This window comes from Siphateles boraxobius, unplaced genomic scaffold (genome assembly GCF_051911475.1).
Source record: "Siphateles boraxobius isolate OS27281-9 unplaced genomic scaffold, OSU_SipBor_1 9, whole genome shotgun sequence".
NCBI classification, from domain to species: domain Eukaryota; kingdom Metazoa; phylum Chordata; class Actinopteri; order Cypriniformes; family Leuciscidae; genus Siphateles; species Siphateles boraxobius.
The window spans coordinates 20728310-20741926 of NW_027509219.1; the positions used below are offsets into that span (position 1 = coordinate 20728310).

Sequence of the window (13617 nt, forward strand, 5' to 3'; positions counted from 1 at the left end):
TGAACGAGACAAAGGGAAGTTAGCGAGTGAAGGGCATGTCAATTTTAAAATGGAACGCAGCCTAATTCATCAGTGCCTCACCCTAGCCCCTCACATGTGCAAACACTCATTGCGTTACTTAACACCAACCAATCATGGCGTTAGAATAGGCCTATACTGTTAATAGGCCAAAGGTCAAGTTTTTCGGAGTGTGTAATACATCACCACAAACTCTTACAGTAAAAAAATTAATCGTTTGGTTTCATCTTGCTTTCGTGTTAACTGTGAATTGTTCAACATCTCTCTGCCAATTGCTTTCAATCTTCTACAGAAATGTAGAAGTTCATGAAAGAAGAGCTTTAGGTTTTGAATAATTGTCTGTATATAATATATCCAAAATATAATGGCAAAGGTAGGCAACGTAAGACAAATGTTTGCTTTTGAGATGTGTTTGTGTTATTTTGAATGCAGTGATTAATTTAGCAAGAGATGTGAGGCATTTTGCATTTTGTGTGTGCAATTCTTGGATTTGTAAGAAGAAAAAAACTGTAACACGGTATAAAAACCATTAGGGGCTGAAAGTAAACACAGACAAACATACAATGTTATCTGGAATCCACTAACACAACAACACAACATGGCAATACAACATACTTTGGAACTTTTTTTATTGAAACTGAACAATAAAAACAAAACAAAACAAAGAAACACCACCCCCAAAATACAAAGACAATCACTTGGTTATAAGTGGATTCTGAGATCAAATGGTAAAATGAGATCATTATAGTGACGGGATATAAAGAGGAATCTGGCAAAAATATATATATATATATCGTTGCAAACAGTTGCAGTGTCTAAAGTCCTTTCTCAATATTGAAAATTTATTCTTCATCATTCAGTGCACCTATTACTGATCTTTTAAAGCAGGATTGCCACGCTAGAACATCAGTAAGAAACACAAACAAGAAATGCAAACAACTAAACCATGCAAAATGTCTTTATGCTGTTAAAATGTCGTAATTCATGGTATGAAACATCAGGATTTTAGTTATACATGCCGCACGAATGAAGCTAAGCTGATTGGAACACATAATAATGATGTGTCCCAGAGGAAGTGATGTCACTTTTGGAATGGGTGACAATTAAGAACAACACATTCAAGTCACTCCGTATTAATGCACTTCAAAAGAGTAAATCTCAAGCACTTATTGTGTGCTGCTCCCCTAAAAATATGAATTCAAAAATATTAGCTAATGCTGCTGACTGGCAAATTACACATTTTGAGCCTATTCTGAGAACAGAATGTGTCCACAGCATCTGCCTATATGTATCATAAACTGTACATAATGCGTCATAGTCCTATTGGACACATCTGTAGAGATGAAAAAGAGAGAAATTGAGAAAAATAATGATCTTGGATTGGCTTTTTGTCACACATGAAGAAATTAAGTATCTTTGTATGATATTTACACCAAATAAAAAAAAACACACAAGCTTTTGCTTGCATGTGCAGTTGTTTGCTTATTTTTGTTCATTAGGCCCTTCACAAACTCAAAGTTAGTGAGACCTGATTCATTCACATCCTGTTACATTAATATGCATTAAAAAAGATATTGTAACTTCCTGTGGCCTTCCAACTGTTAGGGTATAAATGAGGTTTATCAGGCTAAATAAGGGCCTTGTGGTCGTTGGGGAGGTGTTTTTTGCCGGAGGGTTGGGGAGGGCATTTTTTCAATTGGAAAGGGGATGGTGCACTCTCCTGCTTCCCTTATAGTCCTGGATGGATGGTGAGAGTGCTGCTTGCATTGTTTAAAACATTAGAACAATAGTTCAGAACTTCCGCAATTTCTTCTTCTTCTCTTCCTGTCGTGCCTTCCTTTTCAGGGGCTGGGAAAGAAAGACGACAAAGCAGTTTAGTACAAATGGCAGCAACAGACACTTATTAAAGCTTTTGTATACATGTAACATACAAAGATAAACAAACAAATAAATGACAGTACATTAATAGGTTATTGAAAATTTCAATTGCATTTATCAGTTTCATTCATGTGTTTTATTCAGAAATGATTCAGATATACTTGACAGAAATTGTGAAAAAAAAACGTGTTTTTAAGGACATGAATACAATTGGTTATTTTTGGCCTTCTTATTTAGTTTTTTTGGGGCAACACCATGTTAGTACCACAAATAATATAGCATCAACAGCACTGTTTTGCCACTCCATTTCAGCACATTTGCAGTGTGAATTTCTAAGATGGTGAAGAGCGATGCTAACCATAGTAACCACTGTACTTCTGTTTGGCTGGTGTAAAATTCCATTATGACATAATTTCCTTGTTCGGCATTAGCCTTGATACGCTTCAGTGGTGTTTTTCTCCAATATTTGCAATTTAGATGAACATTGGTTGAAGACTATTGGAGTAGCAACATAGTGTGTTAAGCTGTTATACATTTATATTTTAAGAGCACTGATTAATCAGGATTATCTATGAAACAGTAAGACAGTTACAGAAATCAAGATGCTGTCTTGTTTTTGAGGCTTTCGTTTCTTTGCAGTCCTACAACATAGAAATCATTTACTGTCAGCATGCAATATTTCACCTCAGTCATTCATACAGAGAACATGTTCATAAAGCAGCAACGACATCTGTCACACAGTATTATCAGTACAACATTAGACCTCATTGTCTTTCATTGTATAAGTAAAAAGGTCTTGTAAATAATGACAAAATTTTCATCCCTTTATATATCCCTGATATTTTTAAAAAGTTATATACGTATATATATAATAATTAAATAATATTAAATCATATAATCATAATAATAAAAGTACTTACGAGTACTGGCCCATTCTTCTGACCACCAAGATGATAACAGCAATGACAACAATCACTCCGACCAATGCACCGATTACGATCCCCACCAACTGTCCCGTGCCCATACCTGGAATAAGGAAGAACACCAGATATCATGTCAATGACTGCTCATCCTCACTCACAGATTCTCAATTCAAATTCTCAACTGTAACAATATTTACACTGTATGTCTGTAGTGTATCTCACCTTCTTCCCCCTCTATCTCTACAACATCTTGAGACTCTGATTTTGTGCTTTCAACTTCTCCTGGTTCAGTGGTGGTCACCTCTGCTGGTAGAGCTGTTGATTTTGATGCATTTATTGGGGCTGCGGTTTCTACTGGGATTTTTGATTGTGTAACTTGTGCTTCTGTGGAAACTGATGGCGCTTCTTCTGTTGGGACAGCTGCTTCTGCAGTCTCAGAAACAGGCACTGGTGTTGAAGCAGCCTCTTGAGGAGCTGATTCTTCTGTTTTGGCAATGACAGCAGTCGTTTCTGATAAAATTGCTGTCTCTGTAGTCACCTCGGCCGCTGTTGGCACCACCAGAGTACCTAGTACATAAACAACAAAAGGTTTTATAAAAATGTTATACTACAAACGCACCCTTAGATGTTACATTTCAACATAAGGGGAGAGCTCTGCATTAGAGATTTGGATGAAAATGGAGAAATTCCAGAGACACTGACACTGTTTGCTGTGTTTTTTTGGTTCTCTAGTGCTTGTATCAGATGGGTGAGCCAGAATGTTCTCATCGCCTGCCGTTAATAGTGAGAACATTCCGGCCTCTCCATCAGCCCAATAAACACAGACTTGCACGTTACTTAGGCAGTCACATTACGTACAAAAACATTCTGCCATTCCACCATACAGAAAGTCACGCCCTAAATTCAGTTCCACGCTAATGAGATCACTTCCTTTTTACGTCATACCTTCAACCAGACTAATTGACTCACTTCCTGGGTTAAGACGGCAATAATTGCACACAAGGAAATGAAGCACTGGAGAAAAAAACATTCAACAAAAAGTTTCCTCACTGGTTCATCTTAGATCTTTCTGCAACACTCACAATGACTTCAGCAACCATTAGAGACAAACAGCAAAAACTGATTTCAGATCTGTGCTGCTGTCGAAGCCAGATGGACTGCATATGAGAGATTTTCTCTCGCCCATCTGCAGGGAACCTCCCTTTATAATAACACCACCTCAGCTGCTGAAATAGACTGTTTAAAATATCAAACTCAGCACACATTATCAACTCTGGGTTAATGGCAAATTAATGTTAGGGTTCTTTAACAGAACATTTTCATATGAGTTTCATGAAGCTTATCTTTTACTGATTATTATGTGAATTTAAAGGGTTTGTCCACCCAAATGAAAATGTGTCATCATTTACTTATTTAGTCTTTCTTCTGTAAAACCCTGAAGGGGAAATTCAGAAGAATATTCTGGCCATTATTTTTAAAATGTTAAAATTATATGAGAGGAATATAATTTTTCAATAGTGCATATGATTTATTGTGAGGCCATATAATAATTTTGTTTGAGTTCTAAACCAAAAGTTATGGTACAGTAAAAATCTGTAGCTCTCCCTGCACGTTCATAAGAGAAGTAACCATGCTCATTTTGTGAACGAATCCTTTCAGTGTAGATCCAGTTCACAAAACCAGTAGGAATGATTCCTTCACAATGATCCGGTTTCTAAATGAATGACAATTTATGATACGTTTAAGGTACTTTTGAGTTCTTTTTAAAGTTTGAAAGCTTAATTTCCTTATTCATTATAACTATTGAAAGAAAGAGAAGCATACAAGATATCATATTTTTCGTTTCACAGAAAAAAGAAAGACCAACATGAGGTTGTCAATGACAGATGTTTCATTTATAGGGTGAACTTGTTTCAATAACATGTTCCCACTCAGTTTGTAATTTTAAACTTACATTTATATAACCCTAATTAACTAGACTCCCAAAATAAAGCGTCATAACAATTTAAGACCTCTTACGTGAGAGGAGAACATTATTTAATTGTAAGTGGGTGTTAAAAAAAACAACTATTCTGCTCCTAAGATCACTGTTGCTTTTCATAGTGCCACAATCAAACAAAACTATCCTGTTAATAATGGGGTCAGAAATCAGTATTTCCTGGGTGTATTTGTGCTTGTGTGCTTATATTAATGTTCTTGTTGACTGCTGCTAACAATCAGCTCATTATGTTTGAGACCCCAACAATTAGTTCTAAGTATAGCTCTTTTCCTCTCCAACCACCACACACACGCTCACATAAATACACATGATGAGGTGGGAGGAGCAGAGTATGAAAGCTTGTTTCCGCCACAAAATGAAAAATAAAAAAGGTAATTGCGACTTTTTATCCCACAATTCTGACTTTCTGAATTTCTCAGAATTGCGAGATATAAAGTCAGAATTGCGCGAAATAAAGTCGCAATTGCGTGTTATAAAGTCAGAACTGCGAGATATAAAGTCAGAATTGTGTGATATAAAGTCGCAATTGCGTGTTATAAAGTCAGAACTGCGAGATATAAAGTCAGAATTGTGTGATATAAAGTCGCAATTGCGTGTTATAAAGTCAGAACTGCGAGATATAAAGTCAGAATTGTGTGATATAAAGTCGCAATTGCGTGTTATGAAGTCAGAATTGCGAGATATAAAGTCATGATTGTGTGATATTAAGTCCCAATTGCGTGTTATAAAGTCAGAATTGCGAGATATAAAGTCAGAATTGCGAGATGTAAACTCGCAATTGTGAGAAAAAGACTCAGAATTGTGAGATAAAAAGTCGAAATTATTATTATTTATTTATTTATTTATTTAGTGGCGGAAACTAGCTTCCATAGCAGAGCATGGAGAAAGAGCCAGCTGTTCTCTTCCTCAGCATGGGCAGAAACTGTAACTGTAATTTATGTAAAAAATAATGTAGGCTACAGTCAACCGCTCATTATCAAGAAATAAACCCTGACATGGTGATCAGGACTTATGATGGCCATTCGTAATTTTATAATCTTACCTGTATATTTTTTCTTAAGCTTCTGCTCAGAAAAATAGTCCACTACAATGTACAAAACAATTGGCATAAAAGCAAAACAAACAGAAACACTGCAGCGATAATATTAATACTGAAGTCGTCTGAGGGCATTTTTACGAAAATTGACAACTGACACGCAAAATGGTGGCAGTCACGTTTGTATTAAACAATCAAAAAAGCAATTTGATTGCAATTGATAGCAATGATAGCAATTTGATTGCTCTGTGTGATATGAGAGACTTGAAAGTATAGTCCTATTGAATTTCCTGGATTAACAGACTGATATTCATGTTATTTTTAACGAGCAGGCGCAAACTTCCGGTGTCAGCCGCTTTAAATTATTTCAATTCTTTTACCTATATATATATATATATAAAAGTTTGTTATGCTGCTTGTGTAACAGGTATTATCTGTTCTGGTTGTGTTTTGGTTCTGTTTTCCCTGTTCCTGTTTGCCTGTGTGACTTAAGCCCTGTCCACACGAACACGGGTATTTTCAAAACCACAGCTTTTTCTATGCGGGTTAGCCGTTCGTCCACACGCAAACGCAGTATCAGGTCACTAAAACCGAACCTTTTTGACAACTCCTGCCAGGGTGAAGAGTTTCAGAAACTCCGATTGCAGTTTTGTCGTGTAACCGGAGATTTTGGCTTGTGACGTCGGAATACGCGCTGTTATCTCCTTTGCTTGACGTCAGATTGTGCGCCGCTATCTCCTTTGTTTACACAAGGCGAGTCTGTGCAATGGCGAATGTAGCCAAAATATTGCTGCTAATAACTGCTAACAGGGCTTATAACATGTATACAGATACATGCACAGTTCTCCCATTATATTGCGGAACAGAGGCGTCAGAATGTAATACTACGCAGGTCACAATGACAAGATGTTGTTAGCCTACGGAACTGGTAATAACCTTTTTTTCAAGGCTTCTGATTGGCCAACGTGGCTTTACAGTTAGGGTTATATCGCTTCCATAGCGTGTTTTTGCGTTTTCATGTGGACAGAGATTTTTTTAAAACTGTGCTTGTGTGAACGATTTTTTTTTTAAACAGAGGAAAAACTCAGTTTATAAAAATACCCATGTGGACTAGGCCTAGTTTCCTAGTGTGTGCCAGTGTGTTCCCTTGATTAATGATTCAGTTCACCTGTCGTCCACCTGTCTCATTTTGATTCCTCTGTGTTTTTAAATCCTGTGTTCATTCAGTTCTTTGCTTGGTGTCATTCATTCGTGGTTTTGTTATTTCTCAATCACAGTATTAAAGATTGTTATTTGAGCTTTCTCCTTCGTCGTGCTATATTGATAGCAGCCACACAATTTATTCCCACAGCTTACTACTACGTCTGCATGTTTTACTAATTTCATTTTAAGTAAATGGAGCACACTATACTAATAATTAATTCCTTCATTATACTAAATCATAGCCACCTTGTAAATAATTTTCCCTTTTTTTTAAATCAAAATGAATGATCAAATAAGTTCAATGTGATCTCAATTTTCTAAACTAAGAAAACAAACTCTTAATTTGTGGAATGAAATTCTTAATTTGTGGCCACGATATATTTCTGTCTGCATGTCATGTGCGGGGCTCCGGACAAAGTGGTATTTGTTGTCAAATTAGTTTAATTTTTTTTATAATTACAAAAAAAACACGTTGGTTTGTAGCACAAATAGTTTTACAGTTTACTGCACTTTGTTATTCTTCTATTTACCTAGCAGCTAGTTAATTAAAAGTCATACATTCACAGGAAATAGCTCACTTCTGCATTGAAAAATAAGGTGGATACAACATTGCCATTGGTGATGATCCATCCATCTATTTTCCAAACCGTATGTCCTTTTTGTGGACGGTGGCAGCGATAAGGAAATATCAGCTGAATGCCGTAATTGACCAATCAGAATCGAGTAATTTCAGAGCACCATGTAATAAAAGAAAGGGAGATTTGAGACTGTGAGAAACAGCAAAGACTAACAGCCTTTCTGCTATACAAACTCCAATGAGTCAGAAACCCACTAAAATAGTGCAGGCATGTGTGTGTGTCAGTGAAAAACTACCCATTAAATGATCAAATTCAAATCTATGACCAAGCCTGAAACATTTCCCTGACAAAAAAAAACATACCATAAAAGGGAAAGACAAGGAAAAGGAGAGACAAATATAGAAGGGAAAATCAGAGAACAAGGGAAATAGAGCACAAGAAGCCGGTATTGGGTGTCTGTTTAACAATTAATTGAATTACTCGAAATCTATATAAAAAAGAATGTGTGTGTGTGTGTGTGTGTGTGTGTGTGTGTGTGTGTGTGTGTGTGTGTGTGTGTGTGTGTGTGTGTGTGCGTGCGTGCGTGCGTGCGTGCGTGCGTGCGTGCGTGCGTGCGTGCGTGTGTGTGTGTGTGTTTTCAGGCTGTAAGGGAGTATGATGCTGGAATGTTTTTGTACAGGAAGAACAAGTGAAGAACATCTCATGAAAGCAGATTCCCTCACTCTCACAGATACACATACACACGCATGAGTGGGCAGCAGGGGACAGGGCAAGTGGAAAATCTCTCTTATCACTAGAAGAGTACACACACATGCTTAGGCTCTCACACTCACAATCTCCAGGGAACAACATATCACAGACTAACACACACACATCCTAATCTAAAATACAACAGAACTTCAGACCTGAGGGAGACAAAACTCAATATCTACTCAAGCTCCACAATTCCCCAAAAATCTAAATTCTAATCTAAATACATTTGTGAAGTTTACCGACATTGATTGTGAGTTCTGAAGAGTTCAGTTCAGATTCAGGAGTGAGGCATTCACCCTGATTGGCATTCAGATTCAGTTAATAGTTTTATGTTAATAAAATGTAATGGTATTGTGAGTTAATTTGGATTCGCTGTCAGACCGCGTGGAGTTAATTTGAGGACATTAAGAATGAGCACAATAAACTTCAGATTCAGATCCCTCATCCAGAGCACTGATGAGTTGATTTAGATGATTATTTTTGTATTCTTATTATAGAGTACTTATAAACATTTTAAATGAGCTTTTATTTTTATATTACTTTTATATATATATATATATATATATATATATATATATTATTTTTATTGCTTTTATTTTGCTTTTCATTTTAGTTGAAGTTTTAGCAGTTTTGTGTGCTTTAGTCATTTTAATAGTTTAATAATAACTATTTAATAGTTAATTAAACAGCTTTAATCTTTTTTTTTAAATAAATGCACCACTTTTGTGAAGTGTATTATGACTTTAATGTATTTTGAGTTGTATGGAGCTAAAGATGAATTAAAAACAAAATCATTGAAAATCTGACTGCACTCTGAAGTTGAATGTGAGTTTGATTGAGCTCTGTGAATATAGGGCTGGGTTTGTGGTTGCATTCAGAGACCCTGAGAGAGTTTCAGGGTTCATGTAGCTAAATTAACACCCAGAACACCCAATACCTCGATGTGCTCTCACGTGTCAGTTTACCATTACTCTATTCATAACACACACACACACAACACATAACAGACAGAGTGTGCCATCTGAAAAGTTAAAAAGTTCATAGAACAACACAAATTTTATAAAATAACTGTATATAATGCTGTATTAAACAGTGTAGCCTAGAGTAGAAACTTTTAGCTGTCTGATGACGCCCCGCTTTTAGAACAGGGAGTGGCACCACCAGACTGGGAGAATGGGAAAAATGGGAGACGAATGGCAGCAGGAAGAAAGAATGAGAGAGACAGAAGGAAGTCTGGAGAGGAAGATTATGCACTGATGACGCTCCTCTGATTGCAGGGAGTGAAGTTTTCCCAAGTTTGAAACTTGCTGAGTATTTTAATGTGATGTTTACAGGGCTGTAACCGACCCTGAGCAGTGAGTCAGAGGCGCTGCAGTTTAAAAATAACAGACATGCCCCTCCAACCCACCTCTGAGAGGGGTGAAAGCTTGATACCCCGCCAAAGATGGTTACAAGCGAAGGGGGTTGAGATGAGGGAGAGAAAGACATATAAAATAAGCACATATGGGGCGTCTCTCTCTCTCTTTCTCTCAGGCCTGCACTGCTCTTAGATGTAACCGGCCTGTGTACGAAATGCTCAAATGATTCCCTTAAATATAGAGTCGGCTCTATTAATACACATGTGTACCCTGTCCAGATTGAGAGAAACAGGGAGAAACGAAGCAATAAACCAGTGCTGACTAAATCAAAACTGGTATATAATGGCGTAACAATCATTGCACCATTACATCATTTTCCCATCACAAGGTCCAAATGAGAGGAACACTATCAGCACATGCTTAGATGTCTGGATAATGTTTATCATAAACAGAAGGCACTGAAACACACACACACACACACACACACACACACACACACACACACACACACACACACACACACACACACACACACACACACACACACACACACACATACACACATCAAACAAACATAATTTAGTGGAGATACTGTGTGTAATCAAACAAAACTGAATTGAATTAATGAAAGTTGTGGTCACTAGAAACAGATGTGGAGAATGGACAGAGTTTGTGAAAGAAAGAAAGAATAGCACTGTGTGTGTGTGTGTGTGTGTGTGTGTGTGTGTGTGTGTGTGTGTGTGTGTGTGTGTGTGTGTGAGTGTGTGTGTGTGTGTGTGTGTGTGTGTGTGTGTGTGTGTGTGTGTGTGTGTGTGTGTGTGTGTGTGTGTGTGTGTGTGTGTGTGTGTGTGTGTGTGTGTGACTTACTTGCTTGGATAAAGGTACAGAAAGGCCCTGCCAGGGCAACCAGCAGCAGTAGTACGATCCTCATCTTGGTCACTGTTGGTCACTATTCTCCAACTGAAACTTTAACAAACTAAGAGGCTCCTGAAGGCACACAGCAGGCTCTGGATGAAATGCTGGCTCTCTCACACAGACGTGTGGCTAACAGTTGGTTTGAATGGAAAGGGGCGGTGAGGTCTGGAGTATAGCAGTCTGGACAGAGGCACTGAGAGCCAGAGTGAGAGAGTAAATGTGCTTTAGTCTGTCTTCAGAGGTTGAGGGGGTTGGGCACTGGCGTTAGGTGGTCCTGCCCCTCATGCCTTCAAGTAAGTCTCTGTCGGTCAGTCTTGCTCTCTCTCTCTCTCTCTCTCTCTCTCTCTCTCTCTCTCTCTCTCTCTCTCTCTCTCTCTCTTGACTATCACTTTATCAAGATAGACTTTTTACAAATATTAAAATATCTTTATAAACCTAAAAAGAGCTCCAAAATAAAAAATTATTTTCTTTTTTATAGCCTATTACTTTTACCGTTGCTTTTATTTTTCTTAAAAATCAGTCTACAGGGTGGATGCCATGTAATCTTATGAGAATGAAAATGGCTGTTCTGTGAATACGCAAGACTTCCGATTCATTAGCTGCTATAGTTAAATAACTAGAAGAATAACAAAGCGCAGTAAACGGTAAAACTTTTTGCATTACAAACCAGTGTCGCCGCACCCGTTCTTGCATTAAAAAAGGTGTAGGCCTATATAGCCTACACAACATTGAAAATATGTCTTTTCTAAAAAAATAAAAAAAATAAATGCAAAAATCGACAATTATATGTGACTTAATAGCCTACAGTACACCCTATTGTGTGTAGGCTATGTCTGTCCAGACTGTCCCTCATGACCACGCTGTGTCAAGTAATTGCGTAAAATTAAATATGGTGTATCTTGACTATTAAATTATGGGAATTTGGTGAATTTAGGATGTCATTATAGACTGATGTCTTATTTTACGCCTGAAAATGAGGGCTGTCTACTGCCACGAGTTCCTGCCACAAAATCCTCCAGCACACAGCTTATGATTCCGAGGAATTGGCACAGAATTATTTTCAACCGTTAAAAGTTTGAAATGTCCTCCTGTGAGGTACTGTTTGTTTGGTGGTGTGAATGCGCCCATTTTATGCTGACATCTAGTGGCTAGTTAGTGTAATTACAGGAGTACAATGTTCCTTCTGTCTCAGCACCCAAATCATCTCTTACATATCAACAAGACCACACAAAAAATACACATTTCTTGAAGACTGAGGGCAGTTATGCATTTTATTAACGGCACAAAAAATGTGTGGTGGGTCATTCGTGTTATGTTAAATTTTCATGTCTATATAGCCGGAGCCTAACATTTTGGATAATAGATGAGTTTCCTTTACCACAATATCACAGTAAAGTCGACATGGGGTGAATTTCAAATATGTATTTTTTTTTTGTCAAAATGCGTCAAACAAAACAAAAAGTTGCAAGCCTCAATATGACATTCCATCCTAATCTTTTGTCATTTCCATTTAAGTAACAAAAAGCATCTTCCTTAAAGCTGCAGTAGGGAGTTTTGAGAAAATGTTGACTTAGCCTGAAAATTTGAACAAGCACAACTTACAGGTCCAACCCCCTTGCTCTCTGCTGCACTACAGCCCTCCCTCCACAGCTCCTCCCCCACAGCGGAGCCTGCCGTGAACGCGCAGGCTAGTAAGCAGGACCACCGATGACGGCGGATTATAAACAGTTATGGAACATTCACTAATAGGAACGAAACATCAACAATATGCATTACATTGACTATGGCCTTCCCATACTTTGACTACAAACTTGGTCCTCAAATCATTATGTATTTTGCAATACATGTAACTTTATAACGTTGCACTCTTTCTATAAGTTATAAATAGCTAGGAAGATAACGTTGAAGGATTAGTTCACTTTTAAAAAAACTTTTGCTGATAATTTACTCACCCCCATTTCATCCAAGATGTCCATGTCTTTCTTTCTTCAGTCGAAAAGAAATTAAGGTTTTTGATGAAAACATTCCAGGCTTTTTCTCCATATAATGGACTTCAATAGGACACAAACGTTTCAAGGACCAAATGACAGTTTCAGTGCAGCTTCAAAGGGTTTTAAACGACACCAGACGATGAATAAGGGTCTTATCTAGCGAAACGATCGGTCATTTCAAAAATAAATAAAAAACTTTGTTTTATAAGCACAAATGCTCGCCTTGCTCTGTTCTGTGATGCACGTTCGTGATCCTGTTCGAACTCGTTCATCAAAATGAACAAATCTTTTTTCGAAATGACTTGAAAAAAGATTTGCTCATTTGGATTAACGAGTTCGAACAGGAGAGTCAAGAACGACGGTACGCGCTCGCGCTGTGCAAGAGAGGGGTGATCAGCGCGTACATTGACACTGCTAAGACATTCCTCCTGGCTCTGATTGGTTGTTTCTGACCGGGAGCGGTGTATTTCTGCAAATGGCAATAGGACCACAGGGAGGAGCCAGAGGAGCTTGATTTTTTCACAGATTATCTGCCTCATATTCTACTGTCAGGACATAATGACAGTTTTAACAAATATTTGTTTACAAAAGTTACCTACTGAGCTTTAATGAAATTACATCATTTTGGTGGGAAAATGTATTCTGTGTCAATGTTTTTCTCTCTGAAGCATTCCAATGTGTTACATAAAATTACAGAAACTGGTATGGTAATATCAACATTTTGACTCATGTAAGCAAACTCTTAATCTGTTTTAGAAAGTTCAAAAAAGGTGCTGCAAACAGGAATGAGCATTTAAAAGACATTATTTGAAGACATTCAAATGGCTATCATCAAAAGAATAAAGAAGAGAGAAAATAGTCATCACATAAGACCACAGGTAAGATATAGGTATTGCAATACCCTGCCTAAAAACAGTAACAACACATTTTGTTAGAACCGGTACTTTAAAAATAGGTTTTCTCAA

The 13617-nt window shown here is 37.5% G+C and overlaps 1 protein-coding gene across 2 annotated transcripts; it reads right to left on the reverse strand.

Moving 5' to 3' along the window:
• Nucleotides 1-630: 630 nt before the first annotated feature.
• On the reverse strand, nucleotides 631-11048 carry pdpn (podoplanin). Of its 2 annotated transcripts, XM_077224544.1 has the most exons (5): nucleotides 10614-10856; nucleotides 3042-3386; nucleotides 2817-2922; nucleotides 2489-2537; nucleotides 631-1866 (listed from the first exon to the last, which is right to left on the reverse strand). In XM_077224544.1, the coding sequence occupies exons 1-5, from the start codon at nucleotides 10675-10677 to the stop codon at nucleotides 1810-1812; spliced, it is 621 nt and encodes a 206-aa protein (XP_077080659.1). In that variant the 5' UTR covers nucleotides 10678-10856; the 3' UTR covers nucleotides 631-1809. The 2 variants fall into 2 exon arrangements, with proteins under 2 accessions (XP_077080659.1, XP_077080660.1); XM_077224545.1 differs by lacking the exon at nucleotides 2489-2537 and having other exon boundaries at nucleotides 10614-11048.
• Nucleotides 11049-13617: the final 2569 nt, after the last annotated feature.